This window comes from Bombina bombina, chromosome 3 (assembly GCF_027579735.1).
Source record: "Bombina bombina isolate aBomBom1 chromosome 3, aBomBom1.pri, whole genome shotgun sequence".
Classification (NCBI taxonomy): Eukaryota; Metazoa; Chordata; class Amphibia; order Anura; family Bombinatoridae; genus Bombina; species Bombina bombina.
Genome location: NC_069501.1, coordinates 458,294,558 through 458,307,870, shown reverse-complemented (window position 1 = coordinate 458,307,870; position 13,313 = coordinate 458,294,558). Strand labels below are relative to the sequence as shown.

The 13,313-nt window shown below is 37.7% G+C and overlaps 1 protein-coding gene across 1 annotated transcript in view; it reads right to left on the bottom strand.

The window, feature by feature from the left end:
- The window catches only part of LOC128652390 (NXPE family member 3-like), a 192,285-nt gene that overhangs the window by 161,202 nt on the left and 17,770 nt on the right, over positions 1-13,313 (bottom strand). Inside the window, exon 2 of the mRNA XM_053705329.1 lies at positions 8,316-8,825. Within this exon, the coding sequence (XP_053561304.1) occupies positions 8,316-8,825 (510 nt within the window). The remainder of the gene's footprint in view (positions 1-8,315; positions 8,826-13,313) is intronic.

Below are 13,313 nucleotides of genomic sequence, written 5' to 3'. Positions count from 1 at the left end.
CTAAGACCCATCTCCTTAGCCCTAAAACATTTGCTGGTATCTAAAGCATTTTGTGCACTAGGTGTTACTACATCTCCTTTATTAAACATTATTTGCAACCTTAAAGATCTGTAAAATAATTGCAATTTTTTTTTCAATTTCAAATACATTTACATTACCAATAGGGCAAAAGGACAGTCCTTTGTTGAGCAGTTTGTACTCATTGTCCGTGAGCTCAATGGAGGAAATGTTTAGAACCGTCTGTTCCTTTGGCTCCGTTGATTCCTCATGTTTCCTCTGCCTCTCCTGCTCCTTGTGCTCCGGGTGTCCATGGCGGTGCTTGTGTTTTCTGCCGCCTCTATGCTGCCTTCGTCGCTGGATAAAAAAGCCGGTGAAGCCTTCCCTGCAGAGGATTCCTGTGAAGTCTCGCTGACATCATCTCTATACGCCTGGTTCTCGCGAGATCCTCCTCTGTTGCGAGTATTACCATGGAAACGTCGGCCCCTCATGAAGCTCCCTCTGTCTGAAAACGATCCTCTCCATCTATACACTCTCCCACTGAGGTAATCCTGTTCATCCCTCAGGAACTTGGATCGCTTGGTTTCCTTAATCTCAGTCTCCATGATTTTGATCTTCATATCTACCTCTTTGATCATCTTATCCAGCTCATCAACGGTAAGTATTTTGCTCAGTTCACTTGTTGTTTTCAGTACTTGTTCTCTTTGTATTTCAATTTCTTTTAGCAAGTATTCCACTGTCAGGATTAGCAGATCGTATGAGCATTTGTTTAAAATAGCCTCAAACTTGTTGCAATATTCTTCATTATTTTTTTTTCAGGGAGAGGATCCTTAAACAAAAAGAAACTTACTGGATCCATAAATTAGATTGTATGTACCCTAAAGGGTTAAATAGAGAAATAGATTTCTCTGTCTTTCTCTAAATGTAACAGTAAAAATTCAAAACAAAAAACATTTTCTTCAAAAAAATTTTTTTTTTTAGTTAGTTTTGGTTTAGTTAAACACATAGGTAAAGTCACTTGTTCACTTAAACACATAGGTAAAGTTTATCAGTAAGATTGGTAAAAGGTGTCAGTAATATACTTTAGAAATATTACTATAGAAATATAAGATTGCAGTAAGACTTGTTCCTATATATTTTCTTGTTTTTAATGACACTTGTACATTCAGTGGAAACTCCTCTAGTAATTGTATTTTTGGTAACTTGAGAGTTAAATTTTATAGGATGTAGTAAAATATGACTAACACTAGAGGGAGTAATTGCTCTGTGTGAAACATTTTGTCAAATCTGTTTGTAATTAATGTTTTAATTGATCAGCCTATATACTGTGGACAGAGGCTGAAGTGTTTTGTATGCATGATTAAGGCTGTGAAGGCCGAAACGTCGCATGTAATGTGAAAATAAAGGTATTTTCTTTTACCTAATTGGTGCTGTGGATTCCATTTGTCTATGTTGCTGTAAGGGTGGCAGTAACCCTTTCTCCACGGGCATCATACAGAACTAAAACCTGCTTTAAGGAACCAACAGGTGCTGTACTCATTTACTACTTTTGTGGTATGTATCTGTGTGTACTGTGTGTGTATGTACTATCCATTTGTGTGTGTGTGTGTGTGTATCTTTGTGCATAACTGTGTATGTGTGTGTATACTGCATATGTGTTTGTGTGTGTACCTGTGCATGTGTGTAGCTGTGTGTGTACTCTGTGTGTACCTGTGTATGTGTGTGTCTGTATCTGTGTGTATGCTTCTATTTGTGTATGTCTGTACCTGTGTATGTTTGTATCTGTGTGTGCATACTGTCTGTGTATATATGTGTGTACCTTTGTATGTGTATGGATGTGCGTAGGTATCAGTATATGTATATATGTATCTGAGAGTGTGTGTACTATCCATTTGTGTGTGTGTGTATCTTTGTGTGTAGCTGTGTATGTGTGTGTATACTGCATATGTGTTTGTGTGTTTGTATGCACTGTGTGTGTACCTGTGCATGTGTGTAGCTGTGTGTATACTGCATGTGTTTGTGTGTGTGTGCTCTGTGTGTGTCTGTTTCGGTGTGTATGCTTCTATTTGTGTATGTCTGTACCTGTGTATGTTTGTAACTGTGTGTGCATACTGTCTGTGTATGGATGTGTGTAGGTATCAGTATATATGTATCTGGGAGTGTGTGTGTGTGTACTATCCATTTGTGTGTGTGTGTGTATACTGCATATGTGTTTGTGTGTGTGTGTGTGTATGCACTGTGTGTGTACCTGTGCATGTGTGTAGCTGTGTGTATACTGCATGTGTTTGTGTGTGTGTATGCTTCTATTTGTGTATGTCTGTACCTGTGTATGTTTGTATCTGTGTGTGCATACTGTCTGTGTGTACCTGTGTGTGTGTGTATGGATGTGTGTAGGTATAAGTATATGTATATATTTATCTGGGTGTGTGTGTGTGTATACATGCATGAAAATTCACAACACATTCAAGATCAAGTTTAGAATCTAGTTAGCCCCCAGAAGACCCACAAATTGATGGTCCTGTATATAAATGTGTGCCAAAAAAAGTATTTTGACTAGGGATGGGCGAATGTGTTTATATTCGAATTTGAATGTTAGAATGAATGTTATTGTAGAAATTTGATTTACATAATAGAATGTTGATAAGAACGAATATTCTTAAAATTTTGGTTTTCGAATGTCACTTTCGAATTCGAATATTACTATTATAAAACACAATTGTAGACTAGAAACACTATTTTGAATTTGAATGTCACATTCGAATTGAATATCACATTCAAATTTGAATATTACATTTATAATATACAGTATTAGACTAGAAATACTATTTTGAATTTGAATGCCACATTCAAATCAAATATCACATTCGAATTCAAATATTACATTTAAAAAACACAGTATTAAACTAGAAATACTATTTTGAATTCGAATATCACATTTCGAAATTGAATGAATAGATAGCTAAACATTCTATTATTCGAACGAATATTTTCGAATTTTATTGAAAAATTCAAAAATGAAAATTCGAAAATAGAATGTTAGAATGTTATATAAACATTCGAAATTCGATTCGAACAAATGTATCAAAATTCGTTTTAAATTTCAAATTTTTAGAAACATTCGCCCATCCCTAATTTTGACTGCCCATTGCAAGGTGTTGCTGCTCTCTCCAAAACACACACTCCAGTGTAATCAATAATATAACCAAGTCTGAAAGACAAAAGAGGCACACTTCCTTGGGTATATCAACAGGGAAACAATACAAAATTTCTCAGGGTCTGATGCCCCCAAAGACCAATGTACTCCCAAGTGGAGCAGCACCCAAATGTGCTGTTAGAGGCAGACTGGGGGATGATCTCCCGCTGACTGGAATGGTTATGCTTGTGCTTCTCACAGATGCTTTGTACAAACTATAACATATTCGTCCGGAACTGCTCGTGCAGAGTATAAGCCAATTCTTTCTAATCTATCCAGACCTCTTAACTCAGAAAACAAGCTCATTGAAGTGATTAAAATATATACAGTGGGGCAAAAAAGTATTTAGTCAGCCACCATTATGCAAGTTCTCCCACTTAAGAAGATGAGAGAGGCCTGTAATTTTCATCATGGGTATACCTCAACTATGAGAGACAAAATGTGGAAACAAATCCAGACAATCACATTGTCTGATTTGGAAATAATTTATTTGCATATTACGGTGGAAAATAAGTATTTGGTCACCTACAAACAAGCAAGATTTCTGGCTCTCACAGACCTGTATCTTCTTCTTTAAGAGGCTCCTCTGTCCTCCACTCATTACCTGTATTACTGGCACCTGTTTGAACTTGTTATCAGTATAAAAGACACCTGTCCACAACCTCAAACAGTCACACTCCAAACTCCACTATGGTGAAGACCAAAGAGCTGTTGAAGGACATCAGAAACAAAATTGTAGACCTGCACCTGGCTGGGAAGACTGAATCTGCAATAGGTAAGCAGCTTGGTGTGAAGAAATCAACTGTGAAAGCAATAATTAGAAAATGGAAGACATACAAGACCACTGATTATCTCCCTCGATCTGGGGCTCCACGCAAGATCTCACCCCGTGGGGTCAAAATGATCACAAGAACAGTGAGCAAACATCCCAGAACCACACAGGGGGACCTAGTGAATGACCTGCAGAGCTGGGACCAACGTAACAAAAGCTACCATCAGTAACACACTACGCCGCCAGGGACTCAGATCCTGCAGTGCGGGTCCGGGCCCGTCTAAAGTATGCTAGAGAGCATTTGGATGATCCAGAAGCAGATTGGGAGAATGTCATATGGTCAGATGAAACCAAAATAGAACTGTTTGGTAGAAACACAACTCGTCGTGTTTGGAGCAGAGAGAATTCTGAGTTGCCACCAAAGAACACCATACCTACTGTGAAGCATGGGGGTGGCAACATCATGCTTTGGGGCTGTTTCTCTGCAAAGGGAACAGGACGACTGATCCGTGTACATGAAAGAATGAATGGGGCCATGTATTGTGGGATTTTGAGTGCAAACCTCCTTCCATCATCAAGGGCATTGAAGATGAAACGTGGCTGGGTCTTTCAGCGTGACAATGATCCCAAACACACTGCCCAGGCAATGAAGGTGTGGCTTCTTAAGAAGCATTTCAAGGTCCTGGAGTGGCCTAGCCAGTCTCCAGATCTCAACCCCATAGAAAACCTTTGGAAGGAGTTGAAAGTCCGTGTTGCCCAGTGACAGCCCCAAAACATCACTGCTCTAGAGGAGATCTGCATGCAGGAATGGGCCAACATACCAGCAACAGTGTGTGACAACCTTGTGAAGACTTACAGAAAACGTTTGACCTCTGTCATTGCCAACAAAGGATATATAACAAAGTATTGAGATGAACTTTTGATATTGACCAAATACTTATTTTCCACCATAATTTGCAAATAAATTCTTTCCAAATCAGACAATGTGATTGTCTGGATTTGTTTCCACATTTTGTCTCTCATAGTTGAGGTATACCTATGATGAAAATTACAGGCCTCTCTCATCTTAAGTGGGAGAACTTGCACAATTGGTGGCTGACTAAATACTTTTTTGCCCCACTGTATGTGTGTGTGTGTGTATATATATATATATAATATATATATATATATATATATATATATATATATATATATATATATTATTTAAAAACACATATAAAAGTCAGTGCACTGCAAGTGCAAGAATCGGCTTATACTCTGCACAAGCGGTTCCGGACCAATATGTTGTAGTTTGTACAAAGCATCTGTGAGAAGCACAAACATCACCATTCCAGTCAGTGGGAGATAAGCGAGCTGGGGCGCTGCAAGATCCCAGTCTGCCTCTAACAGCACGTTTGGGTGCTGCTCCACTTGTGAGTGCATTGGTCTTTGGGGGGGGGATCACACCCTAAGGAATTTTATACTGTTTCCCTATTGAAACACACAACAAAGCGCCTCTCTTTTGTCTTTCAGACGTGGTTATGTTTGTGTGGCATAGTGCATTGTCCCTTTTCTTTAAAGTATTTTCTGTTTGACTAGGTAGGGGCCCTGCAGTGTCATACTGCTTAGAGCCATGCACTTGCTAGGGCTAGATCTTCCAACAGACATAGTGAAGAAGTGGGTTGTACCATCACCTGCCCTGTCTCCTGCTTCTACTGTACTACATTCATTGAGCCACAATTAGTTCCTTCTATCCTCAGAATTATTTGACCTTCGTGCTCCTGAATGGTGCACTGCATGCAGCCCCATTCGCTAATACGAGGACCACTCTGATTGGAGGAGGTACTGTTCTTAGCCGTGACATTTTCAGCTGATTACATTGGATAGCTGTGGGGGACCAATTTGGGACACTAGTGCAAAATACAGGTCTCCCAAATTGTCCCATTAAAATTAGGGACAGAGTGCTGGAAAATTCAGGATGGATGGTCACCTTGCATTTTGCTAGAAAAAGGTGAAACTTTGCAGTCTGAATGCTTAGAAAATACGAGACCTGTGAGATATCTTATGTGTCTCAGAAATTAAAGTTATACCCTTTAACAAAATACACAGCAATGAAGGTAATATCCTTGTAGCATTGATGGATTTTATTTAGCAGAACGCTATAGAGTATCAGGCTCTTATTCAGACATAACCTTAGTACACTTTGAACTCCAGTATCCTAAGATGTTAACTGTAGCTATAGTGTCCAGTTTTCACATCTGCTAAAAAGAAGAGGTGATAGTGATGGCACTAGTGAGCCTTCCCTCCTCCAGTGTCATGATATGAATCTAGTTCTCAATTCTTTCTGCCCCAAGTGTTTTGGTGTTATTGATGGGGATCTGAAGCATTTTGATCTGGTTGAAAAAATCTATATTTTCTGTCAGTTCCAGAGCAGGTAGGGATAGCGAAAGGACTGCTAGCTGTCATACTGTGCTTTAGGTTTTTGATATATGTGCCTCTTATAAGACTTTCCAGACTGCTTGTTCATTGCCTAGGAGGCAGTTGACTAGTGTTCTTTCTTTTTAGTTCACAACTCACCCGAAGAATGGTGACTCCTGTCCATATTTCGGCGCACACTTTCTGTGTCTATCTTTATTGGTGGCAGTGACTCGTGCATATACCACTACTTACTTGTTAACAAAGCATTAATTTGGTGTATTTGTGGACAGAATTATAAAAATAATAATAATAATATACATGTTCATTAACATATGCCATTTTTTTTATTATGGCCTTTTAAAAAGTGTGGTAGAAACTGATAATCCCACTGAGGACACAAATCAAATTTAATGATATAAGAAAATTTAGAATTTTTTTTTTAATTATATGCCCTATATGAATCATGAAAGTTTAATTTGGACTTGTCTATCCCTTTAAGAACAACACCATACACACTTCCATCTATCACAAACCGACAGACTGTCCCTAATATCTTAAAAGGACGGTTAACTCCAAAAATGTCATTGTTTTTCAAATGATAGATAATCTCTTTATTAACAATTCCCCAGTTTTGCATAGACAACACTGTTATATTAATATACTTTTTACCTCTGTAATTACCTTGTATCTAAACTTCTGCAGACAACCTCCTTATCTCAGATCTTTTGACAGACTTGCATTTCAGGCAATTAGTGCTGACCCTTAAATAACTCCACGGCGTAAGCACAATGTTATCTATATGGCACCCATGAACTAATGCCCTCTAGCTGTGAAAAACTATCAAACTAATTCAGATAAGAGGCAGCCTTAGAGCTAGGTTTTGCTTTCAACTAAGAATATCAAAAGAACAAAGCAAATTTGGTGGTAATAGTTAGTTGGAAAGTCATTTAAACTTACATGCCCTATCTGAATCATGAAAGTTTAATTTGGACTTTACTGTCCCTTTAAACATGACAGCTTCCACCTTCCATACAAAACACAGCAAACAAAAGAGAGAGCAGGAGGGGAAGAGAGCAAAAGAGAGGGGGGAAAGAGAGAGCAAAAGAGAGAGAGAGCAAAAGAGAGAGGGAAAAGAGAGAGCAAAAGAGAGGGGGGAAAGAGAGAGAGACAGAGAAAGCAAAAGAGAGGGGAGAGAGAGAGGGGAGAGAGAGAAATAGAGGGGGGAGAGAGCAAAAGAGAGGGGGGAGAGAGAGCAAGGGGTGGGACCGCAGTACTTAAAAAAAAAAATTGGCCCGTGTAGGACTAGTTAACTAATAAAATGTTTTCTAAGGTTGTATCAATAACCCATGCCATATAAGTGTAAACATCTACCAATAATCCTATATAAACATCTACCAATAATCCTATATATATATATATATATATATATATATATATATATATATATATATATATATATATATGTATGCTCAACCGAAATATGTAATATATTCAGCTTTAAAATGACATTAGTAATATCTGACAATTTTATTTTTAGAATTCCATAAAAACATTAACACATTTCATAGCTATACTTAAAGGGGCATGAAAAACAATTTTTTTACTTTCATGATTCAGATAGAAAATACAATTTTTAACAACTTTCTAATTTACTTCTCTAATTTGTTTCATTCTCTTGGAATAATTTGTTGAAGAAGCAGCAATGCACTAATGGTTTCTAACTGAACTCATGGGTGAGCCAGTCACAATTGATATATAATGAGCCACCAATCAACAGCTAGAACCTAGTTCTCTGCTGCTTCTGAGCTTGCTTAGATAAACCTTTCAGCAAAGGATAACAAGAGAAGGAAGCAAATTAAATAATAGAAGTAAATTGGAAAGTGGTTTAAAATTGTATTCTCTATCTGAATCATGAAAGAAAAAATTTGGGTTTCATGTTCCTTTAAGGTTACCTGCCTTATCTGGACGTTTGTCCCTCTTTTGATGAAGAATAGAGATGGCCTCACTGGAATGAATGAGCCTAACAGAGACCATTGTTTCTCCCGGCCAGAGAAGGAGGAATGAGGCTGTGTAGGTACCATTATTATGGTCAGTGATAGATCCGCTAACCCCAGCTTTCAGCTTTGTGGAGTGAAGCTTGGCTTGGAAAAAATCTCCACCATAGGTCTTTGGTCTGCCTTTGTGATCCTTGGCTATAATCCGAATCTCCAGTTTCTGCTCTATTGTGTAAGTGGGATGTGGGTTTAGCAAAACATAGGCACATGCTTTTGGGTTTGTAGAAAATTCAAAAGACCTCTGAATTGGTGGTAAAGGCCATTCAATTCGCTTTAACAGGATTTGAAGCTCCTCGTCCCCATGGTCAATAGTAGATAAACTTTGAGAAGTGATCGATGATGGTATGGATGTTGTTGAAGGATGTTGATTCACGATTATGAATAATTTCTGCCATGGCAATGTGTAAATAACCTGTAAAGACAATGCAGTGAGGTTTTAATCTAAAGAGTTAAAGGGATATGAAATCCAATTTTTTTCTTTCATGATTTAGATAGAGCAGGCACATTTCTAATTAACTCTTATTAACTATTTTTCTTTGTTCTTTTGGCATGCTTTGTTGAATGAGCAGCAATACACTACTGGTTGCTGACTGAACACATGTGTGAGCCAATGAGAATCGGTGTATATATGCAGCTACCAATCATCAGCTAGAACATAGGTTCTTTGCTGCTCCTGAGCTTTCATAGATAAACCTTTCAGCAAAGAATAACAAGAGAAGGAAGCAAATTAAATAATAGAAGTAAACTGGAAAGTTGTTTAAAATTGTAGTGTATCAGAATCATGAAAGAAAAATGTCATGTCCCTTTAAGAATGTATACATAATTGTAGCAATCGTCCAATTATATTTTCTCTGAAGACTAGGCAATAGGCATATGCAAAAAATTTTTTGTTATTCATTAGAAAATCAATTGAACAAACTTGAACTAATTTTGTCCAAAATGAATTATTAAATATACAAACTAATGAAGAAATACACACTGTGTTAATTCATTCATTTAGCTTCATCTGTCTATTAAATGGAGACTCTAAATGAATGAATGAATGAATGAATGAATGAACGTACGTACGAACAAACAAACAATCTCTCCATTTGTTCAATAGTTTGTAAAACTCATAAATAATGAGAACTAGTTCATGTCTAGTAAAAACAAATCAATCTAACAACGTTTAGGTAGAGAAAGTTCAAAGCAGAGTATAAAACAAACTCTACCTTGCATTAAATCCCTGATACAGTTAACTGAAACTCAGATCACCTCATCACAAAGCATTTAAAAAGAGCTGATTATACTGTGTGTATATATATATATATATACATACATACTGTGCATGTGTGTGTATATATGCAAATACATGTGTATTTATGTTTTTATTTATGTATATACATACATATGTTTTATTGTGTTTTAATGTAAATATTTCACATTTCAATGTTCTTCACATAGAAAATGTCCTTTGTATTTTTAAATCAATATATAGTTAATGATATATTTTATTTAAAAACTATCGCCTAGATTTAGAGTTCTGCGTTAGCCTTCAAAAGCAGCGTTAAAGGGTCCTAACGCTGCTTTTGGCCGCCCACTGGTATTTAGAGTCGGCCAGGTAAAGGTGTACCGCTCACTTTCAAGCCGCGACTTTTCCATACCGCAGATCCCCTTACCCCAATTGCGTATCCTATCTTTTCAATGGGATCTTCCTAACGCTGTTATTTAGAGTCTTGGCTGAAGTGAGCGTTACCCCTCTACCGACAAGACTCCTAACGCCCATGGAAAGGCTGTAGTTAAGAGCTTTATGGGCTAACGCCGGTATATAAAGCTCTTAACTACAGTGCTCTAAAGTACACTAACACCCATAAACTACCTATGTACTCCTAAACCGAGGTCCCCCCACATCGCCGCCACTATAATAAATATTTTTAACCCCTAATCTGCCGACCTCACATCGCCGCCACCTACATTATCCCTATGAACCCCTATAATCTGCTGCCCCTAACATCGCCAACGCCTACATAATATTTATTAACCCTTAATCTGCCCGCCCCAACGTCGCCGCCACCTAACTTCACAGCTCTAAAGTACACTAACACCCATAAACTACCTATGTACTCCTAAACCGAGGTCCCCCCACATCGCCGCCACTATAATAAATATTTTTAACCCCTAATCTGCCGACCTCACATCGCCGCCACCTACATTATCCCTATGAACCCTATAATCTGCTGCCCTAACATCGCCAACGCCTACATAATATTTATTAACCCTTAATCTGCCCGCCCCAACGTCGCCGCCACCTAACTTCAAGTATTAACCCCTAATCTGCCGACCGCACCTTGCCGCTACTATAATAAATGTATTAACCCCTAAACCTAAGTCTAACCCTAACCCTAACACCCCCTAACTTAAATATAATTTTAATCTAACAAAATAAATTAACTCTTATTAACTAAAGTATTCCTATTTAAAACTAAATACTTACCTGTAAAATAAACCCTAATATAGCTACAACATAACGAATAATTATATTGTAGTTATTTTAGGATTTATATTTATTTTACAGGCAACTTTGTATTTATTTTAACTAGGTAAAATAGCTATTAAATAGTTATTAACTATTTAATAGCTACCTAGTTAAAATTATTACAAAATTACCTGTAAAATAAATCGTAACCTAAGTTACAAATAAACCTAACACTACACTATCATTAAATAAATTAGCTACCAATACATACAATTAAATAAACTAAACTAAATTACAAAAAAACCCACTAAATTACAGAAAATAAAAAAATATTACAAGAATTTTAAACTAATTACACCTAATCTAAGCCCATTAATAAAATAATAAAAAAAAAAAATAATAAAGGTCCCTGCCCTATTCTACATTACAATTACAAAGTAATCAGCTCTTTTACCAGCCCTAAAAAGGGCTTTTTGCGGGGCATGCCCCAAAGTAATCAGCTCTTTTGCCTGTAAAAAAAAATACAACCCCCCCAACATTAAAACCCAAACCCCCCTTAAATAAACCTAACACTACCCCCTGAAGATCTCCCTACCTTGAGTCGTCTTAAGCCAGCCGGGCCGAAGTCTTCATCCGATGGGGCAGAAGAGGACATCCAGACCGGCAGAAGTCTTCATCCTATCCAGGCAGAAGAGGACATCCGGACCGGCAGACATCTTCTCCCAAGCGGCATCTTCTATCTTCATCCATGCAGAGCGGAGCCGCGGATCCATCCTCTTCAACCGACGCCTACTCGCCGAAAGAAGTTTCCTTTAAATGACGTCATCCAAGATGGCGTCCCTCGAATTCCGATTGGCTGATAGGATTCTGTTCCGATTAGCCAATAGAATGCAAGCTCAATCTGATTGGCTGATTGGATCAGCCAATCGGATTAAACTTGAATCTGATTGGCTGATTGAATCAGCCAATCAGATTTTTTCTACCTTAAGTCCGATTGGCTGATAGAATCATATCAGCCAATCGGAATTCGAGGGACGCCATCTTGGATGACGTCATTTAAAGGAAACTTCTTTCGGCGAGTAGGCATCGGTTGAAGAGGATGGATCCGCGGCTCCACTCTGCATGGATGAAGATAGAAGATGCCGCTTGGATGAAGATGTCTGCCGGTCCGGATGTCCTCTTCTGCCTGGATAGGATGAAGACTTCTGCCGGTCTGGATGTCCTCTTCTGCCCCATCGGATGAAGACTTCGGCCCAGCTGGGTGAAGACGACTCAAGGTAGGGAGATCTTCAGGGGGTAGTGTTAGGTTTATTTAAGGGGGGTTTGGGTGGGTTAGAGTAGGGGTATGTGGGTGGTGGGTTTTAATATTGGGGGGTTGTATTTTTTTTTACAGGCAAAAGAGCTGATTACTTTGGGGCATGCCCCGCAAAAAGCACTTTTAAGGGCTGGTAAAAGAGCTGATTACTTTGTAATGTAGAATAGGGTAGGGACTTTTATTTTTTTTTTTATTATTATTTTATTAGGGGGCTTAGATTAGGTGTAATTAGTTTAAAATTCTTGTAATATTTTTTATTTTCTGTAATTTTGTGTTTTTTTTTTTTTTTTGTAATTTAGTTTATTTTATTTAATTGTATTTAATTGTATGTATTTGTAGGTAATTTATTTAATTAATTTAATGATAGTGTAGTTTTAGGTTTAATTGTAACTTAGGTTAGGATTTATTTTACAGGTAATTTTGTAATTATTTTAACTAGGTAGCTATTAAATAGTTAATAACTATTTAATAGCTATTGTACCTAGTTAAAATAAATACAAAGTTGCCTGTAAAATAAATATAAATCCTAAAATAGCTACAATATAATTATTAATTATATTGTAGCTATATTAGGGTTTATTTTACAGGTAAGTATTTAGTTTTAAATAGGAATACTTTAGTTAATAAGAGTTAATTTATTTTGTTAGATTAAAATTATATTTAATTTAGGGGGATGTTAGGGTTAGGGTTAGACTTAGCTTTAGGGGTTAATACATTTATTATAGTAGCGGCGAGGTCTGGTCAGCAGATTAGGGGTTAATACTTGAAGTTAGGTGGCGGCAACGTTGAGGGGAGCAGATTAGGGGTTAATAAATATTATGTAGGTGTCGGCGATGTTGGGGGCAGCAGATTAGGGGTTCATAGGGATAATGTAGGCGGCGGCGGTGTCCGGAGCGGCAGATTAGGGGTTAATTGTGTAATACAGGTGTCAGCGATAGCGGGGTCGGCAGATTAGGGGTTAATAAGTGTAAGGTTAGGGGTGTTTAGACTCGGGGTTCATGTTAGGGTGTTAGGTGCAGACTTAGAAAGTGTTTCCCCATAGGAAACAATGGGGCTGCGTTGGGAGCTTAACTCTGCTTTTTTGCAGGTGTTAAGTTTTTTTTCAGCTCAAACTGCCCCATTGTTTCCTA